Below are 15,604 nucleotides of genomic sequence, written 5' to 3'. Positions count from 1 at the left end.
CTTTTATACCATGAAACAAATGGCAACAAACAATAGGTTTTACACTGTTGCAGCATCAACCTATGTTCCCAATGCAAAGCGGGATCCTTTGATGCTGACCGCGTCTTTGTGTGGTGATGGTTGCCAATTGCCCACTCCCGGTTGTATGCTAGACTTGATGGCTGCTGCCTGCCGTAATCAATTGCTCTTGGCTCCAACTGTAGCGTGGCACCAAGGTGTGGAGCTTCCTTTGTAACTATGATAATAAGGCCATCAGGTTAACAGTTCTCTGATTCTGAACCACGTCTGGTCAGAAGTTAGAAGCACTATAATCTTACAATATATATATATGCATATTTATAAAACGTTGTTCAAATCTGTTCTTGGTGGAAAGAGGCTGTGTAAATTTTCACATCTGTAACTGATAAGATGATCACCTTGGTTTTATAGTAAACTTATTCAGAATCAAATTACTACAGAAGCCTCATTAATGAAATTCAGTCTTCACTCCAGAAAACCAATGCAGCCACTTTTCCTTATCTAACAGTGGGATGCAAATTTAGTATAAAATTACAGAAATTAAAAGCTGGAACCTTTTGTTTGAAAATAAGGGCTGAAGATCCTGTACTCTCTTATTGTAGGAAACAGAGCCAGGAGACCTACGAAACTGAGGAGAAAACCCTGGAGCCAGAGGGTATTTTGCACAGAGACGACTGTAGTCTACAAATTTAGAAATATTTTAATATAGTAATGTTTTAATATTTTAATATTTAGTAATGTTTTATATTGAAGCCTTTATATGAAATGTCACCACTTCTGCTCCAGAACAAAGCCACGTCTTGGGGGGTGACCAGAAAACTGAGTTCCAAGCCATCCAGGATGAGATCTGGGCGCTGATTCGCAAGGGCCAGGAAGACGGGGCTGCACGGCAGTAAGTATCACAGACGATGTTGCAGAGGGAAAGAGGTTGTGTATATAGAGTTTTACTGTTGATTTTATAATAACATTAGTCGAATTGTATCAATACATACAAGGGACATCACATGTTGTTTCTAAGACTGCAGAAGCCTTGTTGAAGAAATTGAATCCTAACTCCAGATAAACAATGTAGCCATTGACCATATCCCCACTTTCCATATGTTGGTTTTTAATTGTTCAACTCTTTTCCTGGCGGAAAGAGATTCACTGTATCTTGTGTAACTCTGGGATGTAAATGTAATAAAACATCAGAATAAAGGCTGCAGTCACTGTACTCTCTTGTTGTAGGAAAGCTCAGATCCAAGCCATCCAGGATGAGGTCTGGGCATTGCTTCTCAAGTGCCAGGAAAATGAGGCTGCTGCACAGGGGTAAGTATCAAAGGAAAATGACATTGAGGAAAAGTGACTGTGTAAATTCACGTCGGCCACTGAAACGCACAGATAGGTGTGGGTGTCAAGTTCGGCGTCTTGGTTTCACAGTACGTTTAGTTGTAATATAATGTAGATTGTATGTGACATTTTGTGATATTTTTGAATTGTTCAAATCTGTTATTGAATTCAATGGAGGCAGCATATCTCAGTGTCTAACTATGTGACGTAGTTGAAAACTACAGAAATCACAAACTGAAAATGCCTCCTCGGAAGTTGAGGCTGAAGCCCCTGTGTTGTCTGTGTTGTAGGGAGCATACCTAGGAGTACCCCACTTCAGAGTCAGAGGTACATGGCTTCCCAAGGGCTCAGCAGGCGTTCGTGGCACCTCCCGGAGGAGTTTGTGGAATCGTGTTTGTATAAAATTAGAATAAACTTTTTTTTTTTTCTTCCTGTTTCTACTACTGTAGTTTAGTGTAAAAATGAAAACAAGAATTGCTTAAAAACATGTCAAGTCACCATTTAGATGCAGTATATGACACCTCTGACTGAGGCCAAAATCTTATATTTACAAACTTCCCCTGGGTATAGCTTTATTTTGAAATAAGTTTGAAATTTTTCAATACTCAAATCGTGGCTTTGTTTTGTGCTGCATCCATGTAAGTTTTAACATGTTGAAAAACGGCCTGTTATTTTCTCTGTGCATTCCTATTCACGAATGCGACCTTTTCACGTATTATGGCTGTTTCACAAAACATGCATTAGTGTATCCAGGAGGGAGAGAGTCATTGCAATCAAGATCAGACATTCTATTCCTGCAGGGCTTAACATACGCAGCAGACGTCAGAAGTGGGATGTGATATTTATGAGCACACGTTGTGCATGCGTGTATGTTCAGAGGGCAGAATTTTATGTCTGAAGACATATCGTTTTAAACCTCCCATATTGTGCTCCTGGAGAAACCTGGTGACTTGTCGGCTATCTGTTTGTGTGTGGTTCAATACAGTCACATTTATCATGCAGCTGATCCGTTACGGATGGTAACTCCATGTTTAGCAGTTCCAGCTGTGATCTGGTGGCAGCAGCCTCAGGTCTGCCCTGACTGCCCTGACTCAGGTCTAACTGCGCCAGCTCTCTACATCCCATCCCTTAGTTATGCTGCGACATCCTTATTCTAACAGGCTACTTTTCTCTAATCTGTTTGTCTCCCTAATAATGGTTTCTCTCCTCTCCCTTTTCCACTCCGAGCACCTGCTGGAGCTTTAGATTGCTGCTGCGGCACCGCCACCTGCTGATCTACTGCCTGCAAAGAATGAGATGCCTGGACCATCGCTGCACTGTCTACTGTCAGGTTTAGGATCCTCACTTACAGTCTTCCCGACCCAAACCCACCACATCATCCAATGTTCACTTCTCTGATTATCGAATTCAACTCCTTTTGTGTTTTTATCACTTTGACAACGTTTTCACTATTTTCCAGGAGTCTCTCGACCGCCTTTTTCCGGGGTCAGGGAATAATTTTCCAGTTTCTTCCCGATTGGCCTGGGTTTTTTTCTGGTTTTTTGATTCCCTCTGGAAAATCCACCAACCTGTATATACAGGGTTTGTACCAGTGTCAATTGTAAAAATGCACTATAACAAAAAAAAGTAAATAAATAAATAAAAGATTTGATTTGATTTGAATCGAAGTGTGGTCATATCAGATTTTTTTTTCTCAAAATCTCACCCTTCAGAAGCCCAAGATTCTATTTATTTTGATTACTATATACCCTTTGCTATATTTTACACAATGTGAGAAAGACGATTACTTTAGAATGCCCATGCCTGTTCTGCTTGTCTTACACAGAAAATACTAAAATTCCAACAACTCTTTGTCAGCCTCCCTCCCATGACTCAGAGAAAGACAAATGCGTACTGCAAGCAGTAATTTCAGTCACTCAGAATTTGCGGGCTGTTTGCAAGTTGAAAAAGAAGACAAACAGAATGCCAGTTAATGTTACAATCAAAAAGATACAGGCTACTGTAAAAGTAAGGTAATGGCTAACCTTACTGATGTTTGTGATTATTAAATTCTTTTACTTGTCAATCGTTAAAATGGTTGTTTTAATGCGATAAAACACCAAAGTTAACAAAATTTAACTGCTGTTTGTGATTACAAAACTCGTTTAACAGTAAGATTGTGAGCTCAATCTGCCACTATGTAGCTGCAAGACAGATAAAATCATTCCAGGTTGTTGGCTGACTAGGTAGCACGCACAGTTTTACCTGAAATAAAGGACATTGATGCAACTTACACATTATCATGAACAAAATATATATGAAGCTCCAAATGATTATGTTTGAATTAGAGTACATATGGTAAAGCGAGGGGAAAGTATTCGACATCAATTTTAAGGATTTCTGATGGAGCTATAAAATGTAGCAAACTAGCAGAACAACTACTCATGGTGTTAACTAGCTATTTAGCTATAGCAACAGCTGATTGCAGCAGAGGTGGACAAAGTACATAACTCCATTACTTGAGTCAAAGTATAGATAGTCCTGGTCAAATATTACTCCAATACAAGTGAAAGTTGTTCAGTCAAATTCTTACTTGAGTTAAAATACTTGCAAGTACTGGAGTACTTGCTTTTAAAAATACTTAAGTATTCAAAAGTATATTTTCTTTTTAATGTCAACACATTTTTCTATTGTTGCCACAATGCATTTACAGAACCTAATGACTCTGAAACAACCTACTGAATGCACTGACTTGCTTGTAGAACCTGTAGAATAAAAAGCAGACAGCCAAAGCGGAGAGGCATAAGATTTGGGCCAAGTCCACACGTACATGAGTATTTTTTAAAACGTGGGTTTTCCTCCTTTGTTCTTAAAAAAAAAAAAAAAAAAATCCCGTCCACACAAGCACCGTTTTAAAAAAATCTCAGTCCACATGAAAATGCAAGTTTTCAGAATAAAGTAGCTTATTCATACCCATGATTTCAAAGGAAGAAAAATATTATATAAAAACATTTGATTTGATGACATTTGATGTTTTTTTCTTTTTAAATAGAAAGTCTTACTTTAATCTCAGTACCATTGCACCGAGAAAATGGGCGTGTTGGATGTAGCAGTGACCTCCGTAGGTCATTCCGACAAATATAGTGGAAGAGTAACTGTACTTTTATGTGTAAATATTAGCGATGTAATGATATATCTAATTATAATGCTTAACAGTTGTTCCTACGCCCCTGGAGAGAGGTACATAACCTAACAGGCTGTATCGCACAAAATTAGAGATTATATCCTGGCAGAATATACGATCAATATTAAAAATGAAAAGCAGATGTAGACCCTGACCAAACATGGCACGAGTGATCACGGCCTGGCCGTTGAAAAGCGACAACACAGGCAACCCTGGAAAGGCAACGAGGACAGGCTCTGTGATCACTGCGATGTAGGAGAGGAGACAGAGATCCACTTTCTTTCAAAATGTAGCAAATAATGTCAAGCAATGGAGATAGTCAGTAAAAAGAGGCCAGCGGCTCTCCCCCATTTCAAAAAGATGACTGACAAAGAGATAATACTAAAACCAAACCTGAAAAGGCTGCCAAATTTATCAATGCCTCCTGGACTCTCTCTTGATTCCTCTGTCCCTCATGCCATCTCAACAACAAATGCTTCTCCAGCCCCACCTCTCGCTGATCAGCATATACTGATTGGAAAACCCATGACATTGTTTCCATGGCTGCTGTTGGGTGGAAGGCCTCCTTTCGTAGCCTGCCTGAGCCCAACAGAGCCATCCTGTCAACAATCTCTGGAAATGTTATCTTTTCCCATTTTTTTTTCCCAGGAGTCTCTCAACCAAAGAGAGTGGAGTGATTGCACAACACATTTACCCTATGCATTTTAGCAACTGGGCTTTGGCTGTTGCTGAGAAAATTGTGATTCCTGTACACTGTCTTACTATTTAAGTAAATTAAAGGGCCAGAAAAGGCTGTTTTATGGTCAGAAAATCATGCAAATTCTTTACTAGTTAGCTCACAAGCTCTGTCATGTTGTAGTTACAAGATAGCTAACATCACCCCATCTTGCTGGCTGGCTAGCTACTGTATGTGATTTTACCTGATAAGAAAGTGTTTTGAGAATGACTTTTACATAACATTTCACTTGCAGTAAGTCATCCATCTTAATGTGCATCTACTACAACCTTCATACTTTGAAAAAGACATTCTGTTGATTGTAAATGCGTTGTTGTTTTTTTTTTTTTCAAAACTGATTTAGTGCTGTATCCCTACAACAGGACTTCTGCCACATTTCACTTAATGTAAATCAGTCATCTCACTGGGAGCCTATTACAAACAACAGAAGGAGAAAATTTTATTTACTTGATTTTTATTGAGGTTTTAAAATTGTATGTATTTTATAATGGTACTTTTATTTACCTTTCACTTTTAAGAAATCAAGCATGCCATTTGCTACTACAACCTGCAGCTGAAGGAGAGTATAATCGAATTTTCATCGATAAATGCTTAGACCCTTTCTTCCTTCAGTGCAGTACGTGCATTTTTTAAAGGTCCCTTACGAAACGCAGAAATTGAAGCGACGACTAGTTACTGTGTTCAGACTACACTGTAAAGCGAAAACAAATATCGAAAATTTCAGCTATTATGTCATGTTGTAGTAGATTCTGTATCTGCTGAAACAAATAATACCGGTTTTGTCTTTTTTGAAGCGATTCTTCGGGGTATAGGTGAGGGAAAACGGAATATCCAGCCAATATCCCAATAAAAAACCAACTTTACCACGCTTTATCAAATAGTCTGTTATTCGTTAAACTCTGACTGCAATCAGGTTCTGACATGTGAAGACGCTAAAAACAATGAGTGATACTGACACTGCTTAGTTATGAGAAAACACCTGAGTCGCGATTCGGCTCGGCACATGTGAAGGACCTCTTGACACAGCTGGCGGGGCACCGGCAGGGGAAAAGTGAACACTACCGGTCACGTGACACGACCGCTATAAGGCGTGTTCGCTAATGTCACAATCTGTGACATTATGCAATGTTGCAAAAACGCGTTCCCTGCTCTCCACCCCTTGCGTCACACTGCGTGTATTTTAGGAAGCGTTCATGCAGAAGGACCTCGGACCTAAACTCGCCGCTGCGCTGCGGGAATGAAGCCCGATCTCCTCCTGTCACGGAACCTCTTCGTCGTTGAACGCACCGCGGTCCCTACGCAGGCAGCGGGAATATGACCGTCTTGCGTTCCGATTTGCATTAGCAGGCTAACTCTGGACGTCAACCTACTGTCAGCGCTCACAGCTAGCCGCATTTTAAAGACTGTTAAGCGTTTTGATTGTTTAATGCGGCCGCCGCAGAAATGTTGCAGATCGGAGACGGGCTCGCTTGTTTCTCGGTGGTGTTCGTTGTGGCTCTGCTCGGAACCAGGAGCGCCGTTTACTCCACTGTCCTCACCGCCTCGCTGTACATCTTCCTCGTAATGTACCGGTACCCTCAAGTCCCCCCGGGTCGGGCAAGACAGGTGTTACGGCCCAGTAAGAGGGTCACAGGCAGCGGCGGCGTCTCTGTGGTTGCTCACCGCGGTGGGGGGCACGACGCCCCGGAGAACACCCTTGCAGCGATCCGGGAGGTGAGTGAAGGTCGGGATATCTTTTAGCTTTAGCTAGCTCCATTATATTTTGTTAGGACTGAATATATTTAATGGAAAATGGTACCGCTGATGCTTGAGATAAAATATCTGCCCTGTCTCGTTTGACCTGTTGTCTGCTTGTTTACATATCGTGAAAAACAAGTTCAGGGCGAACTGTTTAAAATCTGTTTAAACATAAACTGTTCTATGTGACGCTCACCGACAAAAACATGCATATTGCAGCCTTATACTAAAACATACATTTTATTCATTATTCACATATTCATATATGAACATGTAGCGGTCTGTATGGAAAGGAAACCGCTACACTGTACATGTATCATTAAGTATATAGTTAGTTCCTGCTACATGTAAGTTAGCTGTGAAAATCTGTTGTACAGGAGACAACTGCTTATCTAGACGTCTCGGTTTTTTAGTCAGTCCGACGTTGAGCGTGTATTTGACAGTTCTCATTACATTCATCCAAATTACATACTCTAAAACTGGCTACTTTTTTAGTTTTAGTTACTTAGTTACTGACAATACTCCAGGTGATTCCCATGACTGCTGATTTTTAATGGTTTATAAGAAGCGATTAATGCTTCCGTAATTTTGTTGTTCAAGAGCGAACAGTGACTAATCAATCAAAGAATGCCTCGTCTATACTCGTGTAACCGTCGCGGATTACTCAACCTTGGTCCTGGAGAATTGCAGTGTTTGCAGGCTTGTATTTCAGCCGGGCACTTCCTGTTTCTGCCCGAGTCACGTTGCTTTGGTTCAACCAATAAACGTCCCTCCACACCGCTAACAGTGCACTCCTCCGCTTCCCCAGCCGTGATATTGAGAGTACGCGCTAAGCGTGGTGTTGTTCTGTGTAGCAAGTGCGCTTCATTTTTAAGGTTTGTTTGAGCTCTAAACTAAACGCTGACCTATATTTATAACGTCTGTTAGCGGTTGAATCTGGTGCTTATCCCTTGTGAAACATGTATTGTTGGATGTGCTTCGTTGTGAGTAAAAAAAGATACCTTTCACATCCTTAAAACACCTGTTAATACATGCCCCATTAAAAATGCCGTGGTGGCACTAGACCATTAATTGAATTCTCATTTCTTAGAAGGCACAAATCAATAGAAGTTCAAGAAATACCTTTACTTGCAGTTTTCCGTTAGCACAAATACCATTCCAATAGTATATTTCATTGACACACAAAGAAAGCGGGAATTTGTGAGAATGAAGTCAAACTCGGATCATCATTCAGTTGAAAGCTACTGTTTTGTAGCCTATGTCAGTCGCTCTGGATAAGAATGCCTGCTAACTGACAATAATGTAATGTAATGAAAGCTCATTCAAGCCGAAGACCTGAAACTAAAACATTAAGACCGAAACCTGCTGTAACCAAGAGGTCAGCTGAAACAACCAACATGCCCAGCGTAACCACATTCCCAGGAGTGGAGACACATTGCTTCAAAAAGGGAACTCTTGTCAAAATTGTTAATTTGGCATTGATGGCAAGTAAGGACATGTATGAAGTGATTTGTGGATGCTGGAATCCAGCTGGCGGCTCTGATTACTGCTGAAGTACAGTATACGCCAACAGTCCCCTCTTCCCCTCATGGGTGGCAGTGTGGCATAGTGGTGAGCAACAGGGCTTGTAACTGAAAGGTTGCTGGTTCAATTACCTGCTGTTGTGCCCTCGGTGTACCCTCACAATTGCTTCAGGAAATATCCAGCTATATAAATGGATAATATGTAGAAAAAAATGTAACCTATGTAAATCACTCTGGATAAGAGTGTCTGCTAAATGACAATAATGTGATGTGCTTCCTCACTCTCCTTTTCTTCTTTATTCCTTTAATACTGTATTTCTTACCTCTTTCCTCTTTCTCTCTCTCTCTCACACACACACACACACACACACACACCAGGCCAGCGCGAACGGGGCGACAGGAGTGGAACTGGACCTGGAGTTCACAGCTGATGGCGTTCCGGTGCTAATGCACGATGAAACCGTGGACCGGACTACCAATGGATCAGGACCTCTGAGCAAGCTGCGCTTCTCAGAGCTGAGCCAGCTGGATGCCTCAGCCAAGCACAGGCTCAGGTGAGAAGTGCACTCAGGATGAGAGAGAGAGAGAGAGAGAGACAGAGACAGAGACAGAGAGCGAGAGAGAGAGACAGAGAGAGAGAGAAGGAGAGAGAGAGAGAGAGAGAGAGAGGGGGGGGGGGAGAGAGACAGAGAGCGAGAGAGAGAGAGAGAGACAGAGACAGAGAGAGAGAGGGGGGGGGGAGAGAGAGAGAGAGAGAGAGAGAGAGACAGAGAGAGAGAGAGAGAGACAGAGAGAGAGAGGGAGAGACAGAGAGAGAGAGAGAGAGACAGAGAGAGAGAGAGAGAGAGAGAGACAGAGAGAGAGAGACAGAGACAAAGAGAGAGAGACAGAGAGAGAGACAGAGACAGAGAGCGAGAGAGAGAGAGAGACAGACGGACAGAGAGAGAGACAGAGACAGAGAGACAAAGAGACAGACAGAGAGGGGGGGTCATCAAACTTGAGAAATGTCATGGCCCAGATATTAAAGGGAGCAGTGTAACCTGATATGAAGGGTGTTGGGAGCGTCGTCTGGAATCCATTGCAGAGGTTAAAACAAAGTGCAATTAACTAGAAATGAACTGAAATGTATTAATTAAGGACAATAAGAAAGATGACACAGATGAAAGCTGAGGAAGATGAGAAAGATTCAGGGTCATCTCTCCAAGGGTGCGGAGGACAGATATTAGCAGAAAATAGCCTACGGCCCAAATGTGGTGCAAGTAGCACCGCTGTTTTGTTTTGTTTTAAATCACAAAATAGCTTCATGGACTATATCTGGGATGATTTGTGTGTGTTCTCTTCACCCTGTCTGCAGCTCCATTAGAGTTGAGTTAGAAAGCGTGAACTAAAAATAAAAAAAAAAACTGAGTGGAAAAATGGGACAGGACCAAAGATAGCAGCAGCTACGTAGAGATAGCAGGGCTGTGGTTTATTTTGCACGTCCCCAGAGAGGACGGGCAGAGAAAGCAAGGCCATGATGTGTGTGTGTGTGTGTGTCTGTTGTGTCCCCAGGGAGAAGTTCAGGGGCGAGAGGGTCCCCACTCTGCAGGAGGCGGTGGAGGAGTGCATCAAACACCAGCTGACCATCTACTTCGATGTCAAAGGTCACCCGGACGAGGTAAGGGTGGGACAAACGCCTTTGACACAGTTGGCTTGCGGAAACCATTTCAATTCTGAGGCAGCTCCTGAGCAATGGATTAATGTCATTAACCAAATAAAACGCCACAACCACTGAATGCACCCCCGTAATATACTCAACGCTGATACACACCGATAACCTAAATACAGGACAGAAGCAGTTGTGTCAGGTGTAAACAGTACACAGTGCTCAGTTTGCAGTAAACACAGTTTGTTTAGACTTGGTGTGGATTCTGGAGAATACATCTTAGCTTTCCCCACTCTTCTTTGGGAGCCATAGTTAATCTGGAAGTGAATCTTGTCTTCCTCTTCCATCTTAAATCTTCTCTGCATGGGTCCACACACCTGCCCCCTAGTGGATACAGGGGGGATTGCTGAATGACTGTTATATACGGCAATGTGTTGTGATGAACTACAAGTGAACAGTATTGTAATGTTAGGAAAGAAATGGGTGAACTCAAGTACCAGCATTGAGGGTGCAGTGGGCTTTATTTCAATGATGCAAAGGCAAACTGAATTTGTGTCAGCCAGCTAGCCCCAGGAATCCAGCCCTTAGAGTTCAAGCGGGGAACGGTCACTGAAAGATTCACAGCTGTGCCTACAGCTGGTCTGAATGATGTTTAAACCCTCCAAAAAATTCTCCCCAAAGCAAATGGGAAGACACCACAAGCAAATGGGAAGGCGCTTCCTTGTAGAACTGGATTGGCAGTTTCATTTCTTTCTCTTTTAACTGCAAGTTCTAATTGAAATATTCAAATCGACTTGTGTAAGACCACAGCGTTGTGAGTAATGCTGAGAGCTTTGTGTAGGAGGGAAATTCTCTTCCTTGTGAGAAGTGAAACCAGATGCATTTTATTTGTCTTATCTGTGTGTGCGCAGGCAGCTGCGGCTCTGAAGGAGATGTATAAAAAACACCCCGTGCTCTACAACACCAGCATCGTCTGCTCCTTCGAGCCCAAAGTCATCTACAAGGTACCCTGGAGTGAGGGGTCATGGGATGGATGGGTTGACAAGAAAGGTTTGCTCGTCTACTACTGAGAGTGCTTACAGTTTCCAGTGCTTGTAGCCTGTTTGCAAAGCTGGACTCGTTTTACATACTCAAGGGGACAATGGTGGTGTCTCATTTCAGGACTCAAACCAATGACCTCCACTCACGTTGCAGAGTGTAATGTTTTGTCACCGCTGGAAAGCACTTTGGCCGTGTAGGTCCCCTTTACGCAACAGGCAGCCCAGGGTCAGAGTGAAGTGAACATTCTAAAGCGTACTGCTGGTGGTAGATATTAATGGTCATCTGAGCCACTTTAAAATTACCAGCTGTTTGGAGCAGCATGTGTCTCCCCTCCCCCTTGGTGTGGTTGGAGCGTGGTTGTCATGGGCGCGGTAGAAACCGAAAGGTACTTAACCTACATTTGCCTCAGTAAATATCCAGCTGTATAAGTAACGGTAACGTAAAAAAAAAACAAAAACTGCAGAATATGTAAGTCACTTTGAATAAGAACATCCGCTAAATGGCAATAATGTAATGTAATTATTTATTGCTATTAATATTATTGCTGGTATTACTAAACAGCTCAGTGGCATTACAAAGGTAAATTCTGCCTACAATCTGTGTCTTTGTGCAATATACTAATGCCATTTATAATTTTAAAGCCTTTTAGTAAACATTGTAAAAAGCAGTCCTTATGCTTGCACCCTTTTAACAGCAGAGCCCGTCATTCAGAGGTACGTGGTTTATTTTTATATTATCGGTTTCCTAATTACCTTGTCAATGAGGCAGATTTACAGTGCCTTGATTGGCTGATTGTATGCTAAACTCTGGCTAATCTGTTACAAACCAATGTTCGCATTCATAGCCCCCAGTTAACGTGATTTACACCAGAGGGGAGGGGATTAAACAGATCTGAGCATTTTACGTCTGTCCATTCTGATTTAAACCTGAGAACAGGAGATCGGTCTTTGTTTGTGGATGCAATTTCAGTGCGAGTAGCCATTACATTACATCACAGGCATTTAGCAGACACTTACATTGGTTACAATTATTACATGTTATCTGTTTTATACAGCTAGATGTTTACTGAAGCAATTCTGGGTTAAATACCTTGTCCAAGGGTATAACAGCAGTGCCACAACAGGGAATCAAACCAGCAACCTTTCGATTACATGCCCTGCTTCTTACCACTATGTTACACTTCTGAAAATAATACTGAAAAATTAATCTCTGCAATAGAACATTCGGTTAGTAAGTCCGCCGTAACCTCGTCCCTTCCCCCCCCTTGGCCCAGATGCGTCAGGCGGACCCCGAGGTGGTGACGGCGCTCACGCACCGACCGTGGAGCCTGAGCCGGCTGGGTGACGGCACGCCCCGCTTCGAGTCGCCGTGGAAACACCACTGGATGCAGGCGCTGGACGTGCTGCTGGACTGGGCGCACCACCACCTGCTGTGGAACCTGTGTGGGGTGTCGGCCTTCCTGGTGCAGAAGAGCTTCATCTCCCCGTGGGTGCAGCACCGCAGTAGAATATATGTTAATAATATTGTTAATGTTAATAATAATAGCATTAATAATACATATTGATATATTTTTAAATATATTACTTTATAATTTATATTAATTTATTAATATTTTAATATATTCTGATAATGATCTATTACAATAGTATTTGTATATCTACAGTATATAGATATCTATACATAATATTGTTATTAATACTACTGGTGCCCCTAGTAGTACTGGAACTAATAATAATATTAATATTTTTTATTTTAAGATTATTATTCACATTTATATTTTGTCACACGGCAGATGCTCTTTTACAGACTGACGTACAAGATGAGTACATTTAGCATCACATTTACAGCGTCGGCATCAAATACACACATTTAATGTACAGTAATGTACATTATGTACAAGATGAGTACATTTTAACATTATATTTACATTGTTGACAGTCCAGTAGACGCTCTTGTCCAGATCAATTCCGGAAGTCAAGCACAAAGGGCATCCAGGAAATGACACAAAACAATAATGATGACAGACAAACAAGGAAATCATCCACATATGAATATTTCTTATATTATTATTAGTCTTTTTGCTATTGTTAATTATTGTGCTTTCTTGAGACTGTTTGCTGAAAACATGTTGTTTTTAACATGTAATAATAACCCAGGCTGGCCAATTATTTACTGACCAGCCTGGTAGAGGCCATTTAGTTGTTTGATTGGTATGGCCACTGAAACACCTTCTGTGAGTTCAATTGTCAACTGATTTCTTCCAGAGAACATAAAATTACCCAGATGTTGCAAACAGCGTAAAGTTAAAGAGGTTTTTCCACAGAGCAACCTTAGATGCCCTTTAACTGAGCCTGTTAGTCTAGTGTTCCACATTCGCTCTGTCATTTGTATATATATATTTTTTTTTTAACAGGAGCTATCATGTAAAACAACTTAGTGAACATCGGTGTCATGCCTTTTAATCAGCAGCCCTAAGACGCATGCGATAACAGGTGGTTCAAATTGCCATGCGGTCAGTGGCAGCCTGTTCGGCTAACAACTCTCTCCCCCCTCCCACACCCGCAGGGACTATGTGCAGTACTGGGCAGAGAGGGGAGTGGAGGTCGTGGGCTGGACCATCAACACAGCCGTGGAGAAGCAGTACTACCAGGACCTGCTGAAGATCAGCTACATCACAGACAGCCTGAGAGAGGACTGCGAGCCACACTATTGAATGTAGCACTGCACAGGAACGAACACAGGACTACCCCACACACTCACACAGTCTCACAGTCTCAGAGCTGAGAGTACTTTAACGCTGGGACAAGAGACGCGGGCCAGAGAGAAGTACAGTCGGCTGCTACTTCTCGCCGAACTGCACAAGTAAGACATACACGGATTTTAGTACGGGGAGTTGAAGGGGGTGTTGTGTAACAGTAAATTACCTCAAAATAATTAGGGCAGTGTGAAAACAGCCTGGAAGGGGAGGGGGGGGGGAGGGGGGGGCTATTTTCATCTGGCCAAAACTGGATTTTGACCAGAGGTGAGTGCTCATTGGTTGCACCTGGAGCCACAGGCTTGCTGTGGAAGCTCTGCAGTCCGTACATACATGAGTGTGAGCAAGTGCAAATGTTCACGGGCTGGACAGAGGCCTGGGATCAAGGCCTGGGAGAGAAGTAGAATGTCGGTTTCACACACACTCAAAATGTGCGCCTTGTAGTTGAAGTAGTTGCTAATTGATCAGGTCTCCCTCCTAATACTAAAAGCACTCCTCCAGTCACAGAACTGGTTAACAGCACCAACTGTTCAACAAAGACAACTGTCAGGTACCCAGAGACGTAAAAATCACCACATTTGTGTTAATCCAAAATGGCCTCTGGGATGCACAGCCACACAAGCAAGAGCAACCTAGCGCAAGGGCCTCTCAGACAGTTTTACGTTAGCTGAAGGAACTGCATTTTGAATTTGAGCAAAGCTTGTGATCTGATCCCATCTGACATGGCCGCCCGGCTCTCGCAGGGGCCCTCCCTGAGTCGAACCCTGAGTAGTCGCTCTGCTTCTGGGGAAGTGTCACTCCCTCGCAGTGCAACACTGACAGAGGGTGGCGTGACAACTGAGGGCGGTCTGAGAGCCTGAGGTGACAGCAATAACTCAAGAGGCACGGCCAGGACTCTTCCATGAACTCCACTCGGTGGATCGGCAGCTACTACAGTGTCAACCAGTATCGTCCTCCATTCCATTCCTGGGCCAGATATTGTCCATTGTGTAACAATCACCTCATTAATCCTTGAAGATGATGTAGTCCCAAAGAAAAAGAAAAAATTAGTCCTGATACTTGCTTGAATTTTAGTTTTATGTTTGTTACGTTTCTGAGAAAAAAAAAAAGTGGTTTAAAAGGTGGAAATTGCTATGCGTGCTGAAATGGAAACATGAATGCAAATAAACTAAATGAGCAGCTCTTATTTTGAGAGAATCATATATGGGGAGTGCATATTAAGTAATTACGGGGTATGTATTCTGAATGAAGGCATTTTAAAAAACATGTTCCTGACTATCACTCAATTTATACAACTATACACATAGAAAAAAGTAAACTAGCTGCTGGCTAAACATCCTTGGAGTCTAATGGAAAGCATACTACTGATAGCATGTCTCCCGACGTGAGGGTGGTGGAGTATAACCTGAAGAATTCACTGCTGAGAGTAAAAAAAAAAAAAAAAAAACGCCCTCGACATGTGTAACCAGGGTGCGAGCTACAAGGCAAATAAGGGTCATAACTTGTGTGCCGCCCTGAATTGCAACATTTGCAAAGTAAATGATTTCATGTGATGTTTCAGAGAAAATCCACCATGAAATTCTGAAATAGGAAATTGTGTTGCAAGATGAAAATTAAAGCTGCTGTGCAAGTGTTTCCCTCCAAATGGAGATGCAGT

At 42.3% G+C, this 15,604-nt stretch overlaps 1 protein-coding gene across 1 annotated transcript; it reads left to right on the top strand.

Annotated features, from left to right (window-relative positions):
• The first annotated feature begins 6,430 nt into the window (after positions 1 to 6,430).
• gde1 (glycerophosphodiester phosphodiesterase 1) lies at positions 6,431 to 15,604 on the top strand. The gene is made up of 6 exons (XM_036549883.1): positions 6,431 to 6,959; positions 8,885 to 9,060; positions 10,058 to 10,163; positions 11,063 to 11,155; positions 12,466 to 12,677; positions 13,758 to 15,604. Exons 1-6 carry the CDS (start codon positions 6,690 to 6,692, stop codon positions 13,903 to 13,905), a joined length of 1,005 nt encoding a protein of 334 aa, XP_036405776.1. The 5' UTR covers positions 6,431 to 6,689; the 3' UTR covers positions 13,906 to 15,604.

Source organism: Megalops cyprinoides, chromosome 1 (assembly GCF_013368585.1).
Source record: "Megalops cyprinoides isolate fMegCyp1 chromosome 1, fMegCyp1.pri, whole genome shotgun sequence".
NCBI classification, from domain to species: Eukaryota; Metazoa; Chordata; class Actinopteri; order Elopiformes; family Megalopidae; genus Megalops; species Megalops cyprinoides.
The sequence above is the reverse complement of the archived record's forward strand: the minus strand, read 5'-3'. Positions and strand labels throughout refer to the sequence as shown.